This window comes from Esox lucius, chromosome 24, assembly GCF_011004845.1.
Source record: "Esox lucius isolate fEsoLuc1 chromosome 24, fEsoLuc1.pri, whole genome shotgun sequence".
NCBI lineage: Eukaryota > Metazoa > Chordata > Actinopteri > Esociformes > Esocidae > Esox > Esox lucius.
The window spans coordinates 2893771-2910556 of record NC_047592.1 but is presented as its reverse complement, the minus strand read 5'-3'; the positions used below and the strand labels follow the sequence as shown (position 1 = coordinate 2910556).

The 16786-nt window shown below is 43.7% G+C and overlaps 1 protein-coding gene across 1 annotated transcript; it reads right to left on the bottom strand.

The window, feature by feature from the left end:
* Positions 1-708: 708 nt before the first annotated feature.
* LOC117593870 lies at positions 709-16323 on the bottom strand. The gene is made up of 15 exons (XM_034290368.1): positions 16159-16323; positions 14490-14547; positions 9750-9796; positions 9509-9523; positions 7781-7911; positions 6998-7126; positions 6399-6504; positions 6254-6320; positions 6038-6084; positions 5237-5418; positions 4212-4325; positions 3660-3900; positions 3135-3249; positions 2730-2811; positions 709-1104 (listed from the first exon to the last, which is right to left on the bottom strand). Exons 3-15 carry the CDS (start codon positions 9793-9795, stop codon positions 1093-1095), a joined length of 1287 nt encoding a protein of 428 aa, XP_034146259.1. The 5' UTR covers position 9796; positions 14490-14547; positions 16159-16323; the 3' UTR covers positions 709-1092.
* Positions 16324-16786: the final 463 nt, after the last annotated feature.

The following is a 16786-nucleotide window of genomic DNA, read 5'->3' as shown; positions in this document are numbered from 1 at the left end:
TTTCCTACTTAGATATACATTCAGTGTATATCACACCCTCATTGTTCACATGAGTACATTTAGGAGAAAAACAAGATGCACCTGTTGCCCTTCACACAGACACACACACACTCACACACAGATTTAACCTGTTCATCAACCTTTCTTTTTCAGCAATCAGATGTGGAAGAATCAACAACAGACTGCTTCGAAAAAGCATAATGGGCCATTGGTCTCAAGTGACCTGGTTAAATGTCTTATCAATGAACACCCAATAAAATTGCTTATGGGTTAAAAAAAACACTGGTTTAGGTGGATATTGTTGCAAATGGAAATTCTATATTTATATCTCCCCCATCTCACCCGTCCGTCCTGCTGAACATCCCTCTCAACATCACTCAGCACTTGTACATCCTGTTCAACATACGAGGGCTACCCCTAGCGATGACATCCAGTAGACAGTACCTGACCCCTACTTTGTTCCTGTGATTCATACTTTTATGTTTACTGATCCGAATCAGTTGATTGAAGTTTGACGATTTAGAAGTGTTGTTACATTGTGCGCAATTATCTGTACATTTCAAAATACAGGAATCAATGTCTTTAGTTTTAGATGGGTGTGAACCAATCAGTCTCTCAAGATGCTAGAGCAGTTAAAGACGACCAACAGAGGTTCATTAAATAGGCTATGCCTAGAGGTCTTTATTCAGTATTAGGAAACAAAATGTGACAATTTTTCCACATAATTGCATTATCCAAACTGGATTTCAGAGAATACATGGCTGTAAATTCCACATATGTTTCGTTCATAAAGTATTCTAATTAAGAAGGATGACTGATTATCATTCCCACATTAATCTTATACTTAAGCCTAAAATTTGTCAAACTTTGTTGCCAAACCTACCTATAATTCCCACACCTAAACAGAAAACAAATTCTAACATAAAGTTTGACTTAAACTTAAACCCCTAAGTTGAAAGTTAACTTTGTCATCATGGGACCAACATAAGTTCCTGATGGGGGCAGAGGACTTCAGGTCCTAATCTTAACGGTAAAACAAAACTACACACAAATACACACATCAACAGCTCCCAGCATTCCACAGCAGCTCTGCTACAGTCTTACCTGCAGAGGGAGACAAAAAACATCTTATTATGGGGATGAGACAACATGACCCATGAAACCCAACAGACATTGGCTGGAATATCAGAAACAGCCCAGTCTTGTCCACCATCAGCCCAGAGGGGTGGTCAAATTACAATGTAACACTTTTGTTTTTGCCCCCATTTATCATGAGCTGAACTCCAAGATCTAAGACTTTCTCTATGTACACAAAAGGCCTATTTCTCTCAAATATTGTTCACAAATCTGTCTAAATCTGTGTTAGTGTGTTAGTGAGCACTTCTCTTTTGCCGAGATAATCTATCCCCCTCACAGGTGTGGTATATCAAGATGCTGATTAGAAAGCATGATTATTGCACAGGTGTGCCTTAGGTTGGCCACAATAAAAGGCCACTCTAAAATGTGCAGTTTCACTGTATTGGGGGGGTCTGAGGGGGTCTGAAAACCAGTCAGTATCTGGTGTGACCACCATTTGCCTCACGCAGTGCAACACATCTCCTTCGCATAGAGTTGATCAGGTTGTTGATTGTGGCCTGTGGATTGTTGGTCCACTCCTCTTCAATGGCTGTGCGAAGTTGCTGGATATTGGCAGAACCTTGAACACGCTGTCGTATACGCCGATCCAGAGCATCCCAAACATGCTCAATAGGTGACATGTCCGGTAAGTATGCTGGCCATGCTAGAACTGGGATGTTTTCAGCTTCCAGGAATTGTGTACAGATCCTTGCAACATGGGGCTTTGCATTATCTTGAGGTGATGGTCATGGATGAATGGCACAACAATGGGCCACAGGATCTCGTCACGGTATCTCTGTGCATTCAAAATGCAGATGATCTTGGAGGTGAAGATGCTGGATGTGGAGGTCCTGGGCTGGTGTGGTTACACATGGTCTGCGGTTGTGAGGCCGGTTGGATGTACTGCCAAATTCTCTGAAACACCTTTGGGGACGGCTTATGGTAGATAATTGAACATTCAATTCATGGGCAACAGCTCTGGTGGACATTCCTACAGTCAGAATGCCAATTGCACGTTCCATCAAAACTGGCGACATCTGTGGCATTGTGCTGTGTGAAGGAACTGCAAATTTTGGAGTGGCCTTTTATTGTGGCCAGCCTAAGGCACACCTGTGCAATAATCATGCTGTCTAATCAGCATCTTGATATGCCACACCTTCAAAAGTAGAAGTGCTCACTAACACAAATTTGACAGATTTGTGAACAATATTTGAGAGAAATAGGCCTTTTATATACATAGAGAATGTCTTAGACCTTTGAGTTCAGCTCATGATAAATGGGGGGAAAAAGAAAAGTGTTGCGTTTATAATTTTGTTCAGTGTAGTTTGTTTTTGGTTGTTTTTATTACTACAAACGGGGAATTTAGGAGATGAGACAACATGACCCTTGAAACCCAACAGACATTGGCTGGAGTATCAGAAACAGACCAGTCTTGTCCACCTTCAGCCCAGTGGGCTGGTCAGATTAGTTTGTTTTTAATGGTTGTTTTTATTACTACAAATGGGGGACGTGCGTACAATGAATCATCTCACAATCTTCCATTCAAAAATATCAATTAATATAAGATGAAGACATATTTTTAGATAGTTATGTCATAAATCAATGTCACTCACTGTTAAGTCCGGACCAGATTCTACAGACAGCAAAAGGCTGTTTTGGTCTTCTACTGCTTCCTCGTCACCAGTAGGAAACCAGCTGAGATGAATGTCACAAGACACAATGAATAGGAATTGATTTATTTATGATGTTTACAAAAGTATATGTGGCCTAAGTTGGTCCAGCGGTTTAATAGTTTTTCTAATTCAGCTTCTGGATAGTTTGTTTCTCATTAAGGTGACACTTAAGATGCCAGGACCAAATGCTCAACATCCCGATAAATACAGAGGTACATTTTAATTAATGTAGGTATATATCTCAGTGCAATTTGACATTATGTCTGTATAATAAAATCTACTTTACAAATTTAAGAAAGAATATCAATATCAGGACCTGTCTGAATGTAGATTTAGTCAAACTACCTGGAGGTGAAGAGCGTCTTCTCATTGATCATGTTGACTCTGAAGATGTTGACAGCCTTGTAGATGTCAATCACAGCCTGGTACTTCTCCACAAGAGACCTGGAGAGGGACACTTCTAAACATTCTATTGGTGGCTGTTTGTGGGATGTTTTTAGATGTGTTCAGACTGTGAAAGTACAATTAATGATGCACTAGAATCACAATTTAAACTAACAAGTTAAACTAATTTAATGGACTTGCTCGAATAGCCCCAGCTGTGATGTTATAACACCACCAAGATACTATATGTGCAATATGTAGTTATAATAAGTTATATCACCACCAAAATTCTGTACTTGCAATATGTAGTTATAATAGGTTATAACACCACCAAGATACTGTACTTGCAATATGTAGTTATAATACGTTATAACATCACCAAGATACAGTACTTGAAATATGTAGTTATAATATGTTATAACAACACCAAGATACTTTACTTATATGTCTGCATCTTGCCTATCTGCTGGTCCACGTGGTCCTCACCATTCCACTTAGTGGGCAACTGGTAGCAGGGGCACGGGAAGAGGCTTAGCCAGGGGAGGAGGCAGGGGCTGGAGCCTGGTCTGGTCTGCTCCCCCAGGGGGTGGTGCTTTGCCAGGTATGGTCTGAGCATCGCTCTAGGCAGCAGAGAAACCACCCAGTAGATCGGCTCCTCATTCACCACATCATGGAAACTTTGCAGGTACTGACGAATGGCTGGAGAGGGCTGGATAGAGGACAGGTTCTGTAGGGAGAAGATTTATTAGTGGCTTGCTATTAAAATGCTATAGGATTGTATTGGATTCATGCTAATGCTAACTAACCTCATCATCACACTGGTCTAGCGACGTGCTATAAAAATGCCATAGATTTGTATTGGATGGATGCTAATGCTAACAAATCTTAATTCTAATAAAAAAATACAAATAAGAAAAAATCATTTATTTGATATTTGTTAGTTTTCTTATTGCTATTTGTTGATTTAAAGGTAAATACATATATATTGTGTTCTGGTGCCTCAAGACAGATTTTTACCAGGTGTTACTACTGTCTTACCAGGCGCTGTGGAACTTGGTTCTGGTACTCCTTTAGGGAATCGTGGTAGAGCTGATGTGTTCCCTGTAGAAACAGCTTGATATCTTCCGGGCCCTGCACTGTTTTGATCAGATCCTGACTCACACACACACACACACACAGATCTAACCATCTATACATGTAGAGACAACCAACACAGTGACTTTGAGAACCCCCATCAGATCCTGTAGCAGGTTGGACAGCAGAGCTGAAGGCAGGAGATGGAAGTAAGTGTGAACAAAAAAAGCCAACACACCGGCAGACTGAAAAGAGTTAAATAATTAGAAAGAGGGGATAGGGAATATTTTAGGTGTTTCCTTCCTGAACTTCAGCTAAATAAATAAACCTGAACTATGTCAGAATATTTGTGAAGAAACAAACTGAGTCGGTGCCCTTCGCCCCTCAGCTGTTCAAATTTAACACATTTTAGAGCAGCGAGGGAAACTGTCCACCTTCTCCAGAGTCTTGGCAAATTTGTTACTAAAACCGCTGCAGTGTTGCTGAAGGCCACTAGGTGCCGCTCCAAAGCCAAGAGTTTTCCCAGATGATCAAGGGAAGCTCCGGACAGGAGTGAGAGCAGCCACCATCATTCTCTCAACACCACTTAACAGTGTACAGTACATTCTGTTCTCTGTCACCCAATGGAGGGTATGTCACGTTACTTCTCTTGGAGTCTATTTGGTTTTATGATTCTTTTGTGAAAATGAATGCAGCAATTTCAAACTGTGGCAAACAGTTACGATGAAAATGGCTCCAATGAATGTGACTGATTAAAACAGCAGGCCAAAAGGAAATCTATTTCTTTGGTAGGATACCCATTAACACTTGATTAAGCAGTGGCTTTTTCTTCCAGCTGTCCACATAAAATAAGTTACAATATTATTTATATATATATATATATATATATATAAACACATTTACAATAAAGACAATACAACTACAGAAATGCAACCGAACAAACCAAACAATCCCTACAACTCATTTGTGGGTGTGTAGTTAAACTGTACCTCCAGCATGGAAATGACTCTGGTCAGATATAGCGCCTCCTGGTGGCAGAAATCAATGTAGCTCTTTGGAGGCAGACGTCTGGAATACATTCCCCTGAGGAAGGCAGAGTAGAGGGTCTCCTGTGCTACTCTCTCACTGGTTTCCCAGAGGAGGTCATACACACTCAAACCTGCAGCCAACTCTGGGGAGGTGAAACAGAGATGGCAGGTTTAGAGAGGAAATCGGGTGAAAAGATCAGAGATGCGTTCCCATTATGATATCTGTTGAATGAGAAGTGGCAGTTGTCTTTTCAACACGCTGACAGACCGCCGAAGTAGGGAATTCTTTTGTCTTCAATTAATGTTGTCAAGGCCCATTGTCGCAAATATTTCTTCACTTGCCACTAGTGTTTATATTGGACCAATTACTATCATCTGTTTCTTTAAGCAGCACATAACTGACATTAATGCAGCATTTTAAGTAACATAAGAATGAATGTGAATGTGACAATACAACAGTGTGTGCTCAATCGATGTGTGTTTGTTTGCTTTGAAGTATGCCACTAAAATTCAACACTGTTGTTGTCTGCTCCTTGGAGTTTCAGGCTGGGTGTTTTGTAAAAGCACTTTGTGGCAACTGCTGATGTAAAAATGACTTCATAAATACATTTGATTGATTGATCTAGAAATAGTATCAGAATGTTTTGTGTTCAAGTGTGCCTCAGAGTAGAAGGAAATGTAATCTAGTTTCACTAATGACAATAACAACAGTCACATGTTTTGAAATCCCTGTCATCCTCTGACTGTCATGTAGCCACTTACCAATCTGGGGTTTTCTCTTCTGACTGGACTGTGCCCTTACATCAGATCTAACCAGACAGAGACAGAGGTCACAGAGGTCAATAACTAGACGAAGAGTTATGACCTCTGGGGAGTGATTATAATATTCCTATAAAAAACTTTTGATATTTTCAGAAAATATATACAGTACCAGGTTAGAATCCTGGTCTGGACACAAGTCACTGTTAGAATGCTCACCTAGTCTTCATCGAACACACATAGAATCTCAGCTTTTCACAAGACGCGTCATTCCAGCCCCGCCCACCTGATGCAAAGGAAACAACCAATCACACTCTAGTCGTCTAAAAAACATCTCTGGGAGAATGTTTGTGCATGTGTGTACCTCCAGTGTGTAGTTCCATACAGTTCTTGTGTCCAGAGTAACGGGGCTCCTCCTCCCTGGGGAAATCCTCAAATGCTGAGCCATCACTCCAGAGCCACACCCCCTCCTGCTCACAGAAAAATTGTGATTAACCACACCCCCTCCAGATCACAGAGAACCTCTAAACAAAACACACCCCTCCTGATCACAGAGAAACATTAACTAATCACACCCCCTCCTGATCACAGAGAAACTCTAAACAAAACACACCCCTCCTGATCACAGAGAAACACTCAACACACCCCTTCTGATCACAGAATAATAGTGACTAATCACACCCCCTCCTGATCACAGAAAAACATTGATTCATTGACAGATTCAAAATTGACTCATTGACTGATTAAAACCACTTATTTGGGGTTCTTAGACATTACATAATATTGAATTAACTGAATGACTGAATATTTGTCTGAATATCCCTTTCAATCACAGGCCGACAGAACTAGGCTTGCATGGTTTTGTTTTCAAGACATAACACTCACTGACTGACTGACTGACTGACTGAATATTTGTGTGACAGACTGACTGTCTGTCTAAATGATTGACAGCATGTACTGTACCTGAGCCACGTTATAACCTCCAATCCAGACGGGTTGGTCTGTGTGTTTCCTGACGAGGTCCTGGATGAACACCTGTTGATCTGGACTGTGAACTGATGCCAGGTTCCCTCCACGCTGGGAGCAGTAGGACTGGAGAGACGGAGAACGCTGTGTTAGCCGAGGCTCGGGCATGAAGAGACGGAGAACGCTGTGTTAGCCGAGGCTCGGGCATGAAGAGACAGAGATAGCTGTGTTAGGCCATTTAAGCTGAGGTTAACAGAAACATGAAGAGGACATTTCCTGGAGGGAAACACGCTGTGCTCGCTGGTCTTGAGAGACTAGTCTGACACTGAATGACAAATCTATGCAAAAGTTTAAAAGGGGCCAACAGGAGTTGCTACATATGTTTTTAGGATTTATAAATGAATGATATTCAACCATATAATAATTTCTAAATGTCTCATGAGCTTAGTTAAATTGCTGGGCCCAGTAAATTAAATCTTAACATTTGTTTCAGAAAAAACTATGCAAATGTTCAGTTTCATAGCTCCAGACAAGAACCCATTCAGTTCCAGGTATTTACACATTCAACACACCTGAATACGTTTTTTAGATTTTAGTGCTACAGATGACAGCAGGCAGCAGAAAGAGAAATATAAATACAGAGGTTGGATTTCTAGGTGTTGTATTTTTCTTTCACCAAGCACCCCTTAAATGGCACACATCACCCATTTAAATAAACTTAACCACATAATCAAACAGAAGGAGCTGTGCTGTGGTTTCTCTCTCTATGACCAGTGTTACCTCAGCTGAGACCCAGGTGGCCCAGACGGGGTAGAAGGAGAAGCATCGATGCCCGTTCTGATGCCACCCGGCTGGGCACGATGGCTGGGGCTCCACCCCTGCCTCCATATCTGTGGGGTTCTCAGCACCTGCTACAGCATCCAATAATGGACACACGGACACACACAAGCACACAACTGTTTTTGATCTGTTGTTTACTTGAAGGTCTGTAAAGTGGGGAGAAGTATTAGATACTCTGCCGAGTTTTCCCACTTACAAAGCATGTAGAAGTTTGTAATTTTTATCATAGGTTCTCTTCAACTGTGAGAGACGGAATCTAAAACAAAAATCCAGAAAATCACATTGTATGAATTTTAAGTAATTCATTTGCATTTTATTGCATGACATAAGTATTTGATACATCAGAAAAGCAGAACTTAATATTTGGTACAGAAACCTTTGTTTGCAATAACAGAGATCATACGTTTCCTGTAGCAGGGATTTTGGCCCACTCCTCCATACAGACCTTCTCCAGATCCTTCAGGTTTCAGGGCTGTCACTGGGCAATACAGACTTTTCTATTGGGTTCAGGTCAGGAGACTGGCTAGGCCACTCGAGGACCTTGAGATACTTCTTAAAGAGGCACTCCTTAGTTGCCCTGGCTGTGTGTTTCGGATCGTTGTCATGCTGGAAGACCCAGCCACGACCCACCATCAATGCTCTTACTGAGGGAAGGAGGTTGTTGGCCAAGATCTCGCGATACATGGCCCCGTCCATCCTCCCCTCAATACGGTGCAGTCGTCCTGTCCCCTTTGCAGAAAAGCATCCCCAAAGAATGATGTTTCCACCTACATGCTTGATGGTTGGGATGGTGTTCTTTGGGTTTTACTCATCCTTCTTCTTCCTCCAAACAAAGCTCTATTTTTGTCTCATCAGACCACATGACCTTCTTCCATTCCTCCTCTGGATCATTCAGATGGTCATTGGCAAAGTTCAGACGGTTCTGGACATGCGCTGGCTTGAGCTGGGGGACCTTGCGTGCGCTGCAGGATTTTAATTCATGACTACGTATTGTGTTACTAATGGTTTTCTTTGAGACTGTGGTCCCAGCTCTATTCAGGTCATTGACCAGGTCCTGCCGTGTAGTTCTGGGCTGATCCCTCACCTTCCTTATGATCATTGATGCCCCACGAGGTGAGATCTTGCATGGAGCCCCAGACCGAGGGAGATTGACCGGCATCTTGAACTTCTTCCATTTTCTAATAATTGCACCAACTGTTGTTGCCTTCTCACTAAGCTGCTTGCCTATTGTCCTGTAGCCCATCCCAGCCTTTTGTAGGTCTACAATTTTATCCCTGATGTCCTTACACAGCTCTCTGGTCTTGGCCATTGTGGAGAGGTAGGAGTCTGGTTGATTGTGTGGACAGGTGTCTTTTATACAGGTAACAAGTTCAAACAGGTGCATTTAATACAGGTAATGAGTGGAGAACAGGAGGGCTTCTTAAAGAAAAACGAACAGGTCTGTGAGAGCCGGAATTCCTATTGGTTGGTAGTTGATCAAATACTTATGTCATGCAATAACATGCAAATTAATTATTTAAAAATCATACAATGTGATTTTCAGGATTTTTGTTTTGTAAGTAGGAAAACCTGCAAAATCGTCCGTGTATCAAATACTTGTTCTCTCCACAGTACAGCTGCCGTGAAACTAGACAACAGAGATGTAAAGTTTGTGTTCTGTTCCTGAACCTTCATCTGCTGCTTCTGTAACATGGAAACATTGGATTTCATTCTCAGTTACACTGCAGTATTGATTTTCAGAGATACAAATTCAATAAAGCCTTCAGTTTCCAGGTAATGAGAAGTGAAAGCAATTACTTGATCGAATAGCACTTCAAATATATTTTGGTTTGACAAATCATTAATTCAAAATCGGTTAAACAGTTTACTGACATAGATTGTTAGGTTTAAAAGGATGTTGGGCCTGTACCTGCAGCAAGCTGTAGGGCCATCACTGTAGCGAACAGCCACGACATGCTGCAAAAGGACATATGGAGGTTGATATGACATTAGATGACATAACAGTTAGCTTAATTAGCCTAATACCCCAGATATGTGTCAGATATGTGTTCATTTAGCTTAAACCTAATACTACATTGTCTTTTTTCCTGTGTATTTGAGTTGTCATCATTGGTTGTACTTTTAAAATGTCAGATCTGTTGTCATGTGTTTAATTAATTATTAGGGTTTTTATAAAGTTGGCAGCACCATCTACTGTTGTGAATGGGCGGAGTGGCAGACTTATTAAAATGTGAAGTCATCCTGAAACATATCGTGACAAGTTATATAATTGTTCCGAAACCTCACCCCGAAACCTCTCCCAACCCCGTGTTTCTTTTATAGAAACATCCACTGTCACGCCAGCATAGCAATTATTTTGTCTCTGTCAGATTACGGTGATGTGCATTACATGCATGCCTCAGCTTCTGTACTGAAATATCTACGTCTATGCAGCTTTGCGTTATATCACTTTTAAATGTTTTCTATATACTGCCAGTAGGCTGTAAGTCACTGACATCTAGAAGGGTCAGACATTGGTGGGTGTTTTTGTATGAGACAGTCATGGAAAAACTTCCTGACTATTTAACTAAGAAAATGAGTTGGAAGAACAAACCTTCTGTAGACTGGATAGTGCTGAAGATACTGTGGGCCTATTCAGAACTTGATAAAACGGCTTTTGAATATGTTCCCCTCACTCACTGAATATCATTCGCAGTGATTTTAAGATAAACTTTTTACCTCTCCTTGAACTGCCACCTTAACGTGGTGGAGGGGTTTGAGTACCCGAGTGACCCTAGGAGCTATGTTGTCTGGGGCTATATGCCCCTGGTAGGGTCTCCCAAGGCAAACAGGTCCTAGGCGATGGGTCAGACTAAGAGCGGTTCAAAAACCCCTTAATGAAGAAGAAAATTGTGTGTCCTGTGACGTCGCCCGGCATGGCGCAGCCGGGGCCCCACCCTGGAGCCAGGCCCGGGGTTGGGGCTCGTTCGCGAGCGCCTGGTGGCCGGGCCTTTCCCCATGGGGCCCGGCCGGGCCAAGCCCGAACGAGCGACATGGGGCCGCCCTCCCGTGGGCTCACCACCCACAGGAGGGACCATAAGGGGCCGGTGCAGAGAGGATCGGGCGGCAGTCGAAGGCGGGGGCCTAGACAACCCGATCCCCGGACACGGAAACTAGCTCTAGGGACGTGGAATGTCACCTCGCTGGCGGGGAAGGAGCCTGAGATGGTGCGTGAGGTTGAGAGGTTCCGACTAGAGGTAGTCGGGATCACCTCTACGCACGGCTTGGGCTCTGGAACCACACTCCTTGAGAGAGGATGGACTCTTCACCACTCTGGAGTTGCCCATGGTGAGAGGCGGCGGGCTGGTGTGGGTTTGCTTATAGCTCCCCAGCTCTGCCGCCATGTGTTGGAGTTTACCCCGGTGAACGAGAGGGTCGTTTCCCTGCGCCTACGGGTCGGGGATAGGTCTCTCACTGTTGTTTGTGCCTACGGGCCGAACGGCAGTGCAGAGTACCCGACCTTCTTGGAGTCTCTGGGAGGGGTGCTGGAAAGTGCTCCGACTGGGGACTCTATCGTTCTACTGGGGGACTTCAACGCCCACGTGGGCAACGACAGTGACACCTGGAGGGGCGTGATTGGGAGGAACGGCCCCCCTGATCTGAACCCGAGCGGTGTTCAGTTATTGGACTTCTGTGCTAGTCACAGTTTGTCCATAACGAACACCATGTTCAAGCATAAGGGTGTCCATCAGTGCACGTGGCACCAGGACACCCTAGGCCGCAGGTCGATGATCGACTTTGTTGTCGTTTCATCTGACCTGCGGCCATATGTCTTGGACACTCGGGTGAAGAGAGGGGCGGAGCTGTCAACTGATCACCACCTGGTTGTGAGTTGGATCCGATGGGGGGGGAGGAAGCTGGACAGACTCGGCAGGCCCAAGCGTACTGTAAGGGTCTGCTGGGAACGTCTGGCCGAGTCTCCTGTCAGAGAGATCTTTAACTCCCACCTCCGGCAGAGCTTTGACTGGATCCCGAGGGAGGTTGGAGATATTGAGTCCGAGTGGACCATGTTCTCCACCGCCATTGTTGAAGCGGCCGCTCGGAGCTGTGGCCGTAAGGTCTCCGGTGCCTGTCGAGGCGGCAATCCCCGAACCCGGTGGTGGACACCGGAAGTAAGGGATGCTGTCAAGCTGAAGAAGGAGTCCTATCAGGCCTGGTTGGCTTGTGGGACTCCAGAGGCAGCTGACGGGTACCGACAGGCCAAGCGGACTGCAGCCCGGGTGGTTGTGGAGGCAAAAACTCGGGCCTGGGAGGAGTTCGGTGAGGCCATGGAGAAGGACTATCGGCTGGCCTCCAAGAGATTCTGGCAAACCATCCGGCGCCTCAGGAGAGGGAAACAGTGCCCTACCAACGCTGTTTACAGTAGAGGTGGGCAGCTGTTGACCTCAACTGGGGATGTCGTCGGGCGGTGGAAGGAGTACTTCGAGGATCTCCTCAATCCCGCCGTCACGTCTTCCATTGAGGAAGCAGAGGATGAGGGCTCAGAGGTGGACTCGTCCATCACCCGGGCTGAAGTCACCGAGGTGGTTAAGAAACTCCTCGGTGGCAAGGCACCGGGGGTGGATGAGATCCGCCCTGAGTACCTCAAGTCTCTGGATGTTGTGGGGCTGTCTTGGCTGACACGCCTGTGCAACATCGCGTGGCAGTCGGGGACAGTGCCTCTGGGATGGCAGACCGGGGTGGTGGTCCCTCTTTATAAGAAGGGGGACCGGAGGGTGTGTTCCAACTATAGGGGGATCACACTTCTCAGCCTCCCCGGGAAAGTCTATGCCAGGGTTCTGGAGAGGAGAATACGGCCGATAGTAGAACCTCGGATTCAGGAGGAACAGTGTGGTTTTCGTCCAGGCCGTGGAACACTGGACCAGCTCTATACCCTCTACAGGGTGATGGAGGGTTCATGGGAGTTTGCCCAACCAGTCCACATGTGTTTTGTGGATTTGGAGAAGGCATTCGACTGTGTCCCTCGCGGCATCCTGTGGAGAGTGCTTCGGGAATATGGGGTCCTGGGTCCTTTGCTAAGGGCTGTTAGGTCCCTGTACGACCGAAGCAGGAGCTTGGTCCGCATTGCCGGCAGTAAGTCAGACTTGTTCCCTGTGCATGTTGGACTCCGGCAGGGCTGCCCTTTGTCACCGGTTCTGTTCGTAATTTTTATGGACAGAATTTCTAGGCGCAGCCAGGGGCCGGAGGGTGTCAGGTTTGGGGACCACACGATTTCGTCTCTGCTCTTTGCGGATGATGTTGTCGTGTTGGCCCCTTCAAGCCAGGACCTTCAGGATGCACTTGGACGGTTTGCAGCCGAGTGTGAAGCGGTGGGGATGAAAATCAGTACCTCCAAATCCGAGGCCATGGTCCTCAGTCGGAAAAGGGTGGCTTGCCCACTTCAGGTTGGTGGAGAGTGCCTGCCTCAAGTGGAGGAGTTTAAGTATCTAGGGGCCTTGTTCACGAGTGAGGGAAGGATGGAACGGGAGATTGACAGACGGATCGGTGCAGCTTCTGCAGTAATGCGGTCGATGTATCGGTCTGTCGTGGTGAAGAAAGAGCTGAGCCGCAAGGCGAAGCTCTCGATTTACCGGTCAATCTACGTTCCTACTCTCACCTATGGTCATGAGCTTTGGGTCATGACCGAAAGGACAAGATCCCGGATACAGGTGGCCGAAATGAGCTTTCTCCGCAGGGTGGCTGGGCGATCCCTTAGAGATAGGGTGAGAAGCTCGGTCACCCGGGAGGAGCTCAGAGTAGAGCCGCTGCTCCTCCACATCGAGAGGGGTCAGCTGAGGTGGCTTGGGCATCTGTTTCGGATGCCTCCGGAACGCCTTCCTGGGAAGGTGTTCCGGTCCCGTCCCACCGGGAAGAGACCCCGGGGAAGACCTAGGACACGCTGGAGGGACTATGTCTCCCGGCTGGCCTGGGAACGTCTCGGTGTCCCCCCGGAAGAGCTGGAGGAAGTGTCTGGGGAGAGGGAAGTCTGGGCATCCCTGCTTAGACTGCTGCCCCCGCGACCCGGCCCCGGATAAGCGGAAGATGATGCAATGCAATGCAATATTATATTTTCTTTCATATGTTTTATTTCCATTTTGTATGTTTTTCATTTTTTTAATAGAAATAATAATTTATTTAATTAGTTACACTAACTAAAGCTTGTATATCTGTATTTTGGTCAAAGTGACGAAATAGAATGTTATTGCTGGATAAGCTCTGTGTTTTATTCACTTACTCAGGATAAGATCATCTTAACCTAACAGATAGCATGGTATAGAGTTGTTATAGAGCTCACCAAATTACCAATCCAACTTTCTGGAAAACACTTCTGGAAGGGTAATAATAATAAATAAGTATGCTAATAGTCATAATAACAAAACATCCAATCACATTAATATTTACCCTAAAAGTACAATAGACAATTGCTATACTTAAAATAATGCATGAGAGCAGTGCATCAATGAATTATTCTGTTTTGGTCACAATATCCTTATATTTCAGTAACTACACCTAGAGTTTGAGACATGTGTAGCCTCAATGTATAAAGTACTGAATGCATATAAAGTGTTGTTAAGAATGTGTACAAGTGGTGAGGTTATTAACAGTAACAATAAAAGTGAGTAATCCTTACCTGTGTGGTTTTCACCGTAATATTCAGCGAATTAGCTCTGGGGACCTTACCATCGAACCTGGAATATGAGTTGAGTGGTTGTGCAGCGTGTGTTTATAAATGTATGTCGTGAGAATTAGTTTAAGGTGTTGCCTCATTCCGAACCACACTTTGGGTTTCAGGCATATGACACCCAGTAATCATATGTATATTTGTGATTGTCATTATAGAACACCTGAACTCTAAGCATGGGAATCACTGTCATTATTCTAGTGTGATATAAAGTGTTGCAGGACACGCTTCCAACAGTCTTGTCACAAAGGGCTTTGTAGATTTGTACAGTGAATTTGTCTACACAGTCATCTTTTGGCACTAATGAAAATTTACTGTAGCAGTTGTTTTATTCATCAATGTTAGATGGGGAAAAAACTATTTATGACAGTACGCAACAAACCAGTCAAAAAGAAACATTATTAAAAGGCATGTAATGGGTGTAAAGACAATAGACTAGTATTATAACAATAGTATATTCTTATGACAGTAGACTAGTATTATAACTATAGTATATTCTTATGACAAGAGACTAGTATTATGACAATAGTATATTCTTATGACAAGAGACTAGTATTATGACAATAGTATATTCTTATGACAGTAGACTAGTATTATAACTATAGTATATTCTTATGACAAGAGACTAGTATTATGACAATAGACTAGTATTATGGCAATAGACTAGTATTAGGACAATATACTAGTATTATGGCAATAGACTAGTATTATGGCAATAGACTAGTATTATGGCAATAGACTAGTATTATGACAATAGACTAGTATTATGGCAATAGACTAGTATTATGGCAATAGACTAGTATAATGGCAATAGACTAGTATAATGGTACAGTATGGCACTGTCATTGTGCTGATGTCCTTTGTGCACGGTTGTGGTGTGGCTGATTCGTGGCTGTTGGCATAGACCTTCGGTAGGTCTACAGTAGACCGACCTTTGGTAGGTCTACACCAACACTACAGTTGGTTTTTCAATTGTTGTGCCAGCCATAAAACATGATAACCAGAAATACGTCTTGCTTTCTTGACCCAAATAACTTGATCTTTCTATCTGAAGTGAATGATACACCAAACACCTGACCCCTAAGCCAGGACGCGCACACGCTATTGTTGTTCGTAAATCTTAACATTAACCTAATACTTATGCCTAAAATGAGGCTAACCCTATTGCCTAACACTAAACTCAAATTCATAAACCTAAAATTAACCCAAATTCTAACACTAACACAAATTACATATAGCCTTATTAATGGATGTATAACAAGGACTTGACTTTTCAAAATATATATATATTTCTTCACATAGACAAGCTACAAATATGTGTAATATAATTCAACTGTCTTAACCATTTACAAGTTAGTGAACTTTGCATTTAATTGCCAGTCCAACTTAGGGGACTCATGACTGTCAACCCTGTTACTTTTCTTGTCACAAATAAAAAATTTACCCCAGTTTCTCTTTTGAATTTCTCTTTAACTCTACATTGGGGGAAAGGGTTAAACTGAATGTTATGATTAGGAGAAATGAATAAAAGTGTTACAGAATACATCTAATCATCCTTTTGTTTCACACTGATGACAATTCCTGTGAATTAATATTGAACTGATTAGAGGTGGCTCACCTGACAGGGAACTAGTGACACAGTACCACTACTGCAGAAGTAGAAGTTGTAATAGTAGTTTATGAGTCTTGGTGCAATGTCAGCAGCTATTGAATGTTGGTCCCATCAGCTCTTCTCTGCTCCTTGTAGTTAACGTGTACTTTCCTCCAGGCCAGTGGGGTTAAAAAGCGTATTTCCAAACTGAGAGAGGTCATTGTTAAATATTCCAAACACCCTCCCCTCCAATCCTATCAGTGGAAATATTAGTACCATTGTTGAACGAGACAGACACCTTAGTAAGTACACCCAGTCAAACTTTTTAATCAAGATAAATTAATCTGACTGAAAGCTTTGATTGAAATGAGGGCATGATTAAAATCACAACCCGAAGCCTTTATGTGAGTCCAATTCTAAACAGAACATAATTAAACAAACCTGGCATTCTGTTCCTGTGTTCAGAACCTGTGTCCCCGGGAAACTGAATGGTCAAAACACGAAATCTGTTCTTCTTCCAAAATGTGCTCATCTTGTAATCAGAATGTTATTGGACCTCGGATCCTGGTGTAATCAGAATGTTATTGGACCTTGGATCCTGGTGTAATCAGAATGTTATTGGACCTCGGATCCTGGTGTAATCAGAATGTTATTG

What these genes read in the sequence shown, in the direction of transcription:
- LOC117593870 (XM_034290368.1), bottom strand. Translation starts at nt 9,795, where the DNA reads ATGTCGTGGCTGTTCGCTACAGTGATGGCCCTACAGCTTGCTGCAG. An exon ending in GAAGAGAAAACCCCAGATTG is followed by an intron (nt 5,419 to 6,037) that starts GTAAGTGGCTAC and finishes TCACCTCCCCAG; the next exon opens with AGTTGGCTGCAGGTTTGAGT. An exon ending in GAGTCATTTCCATGCTGGAG is followed by an intron (nt 4,326 to 5,236) that starts GTACAGTTTAAC and finishes TGTGTGAGTCAG; the next exon opens with GATCTGATCAAAACAGTGCA.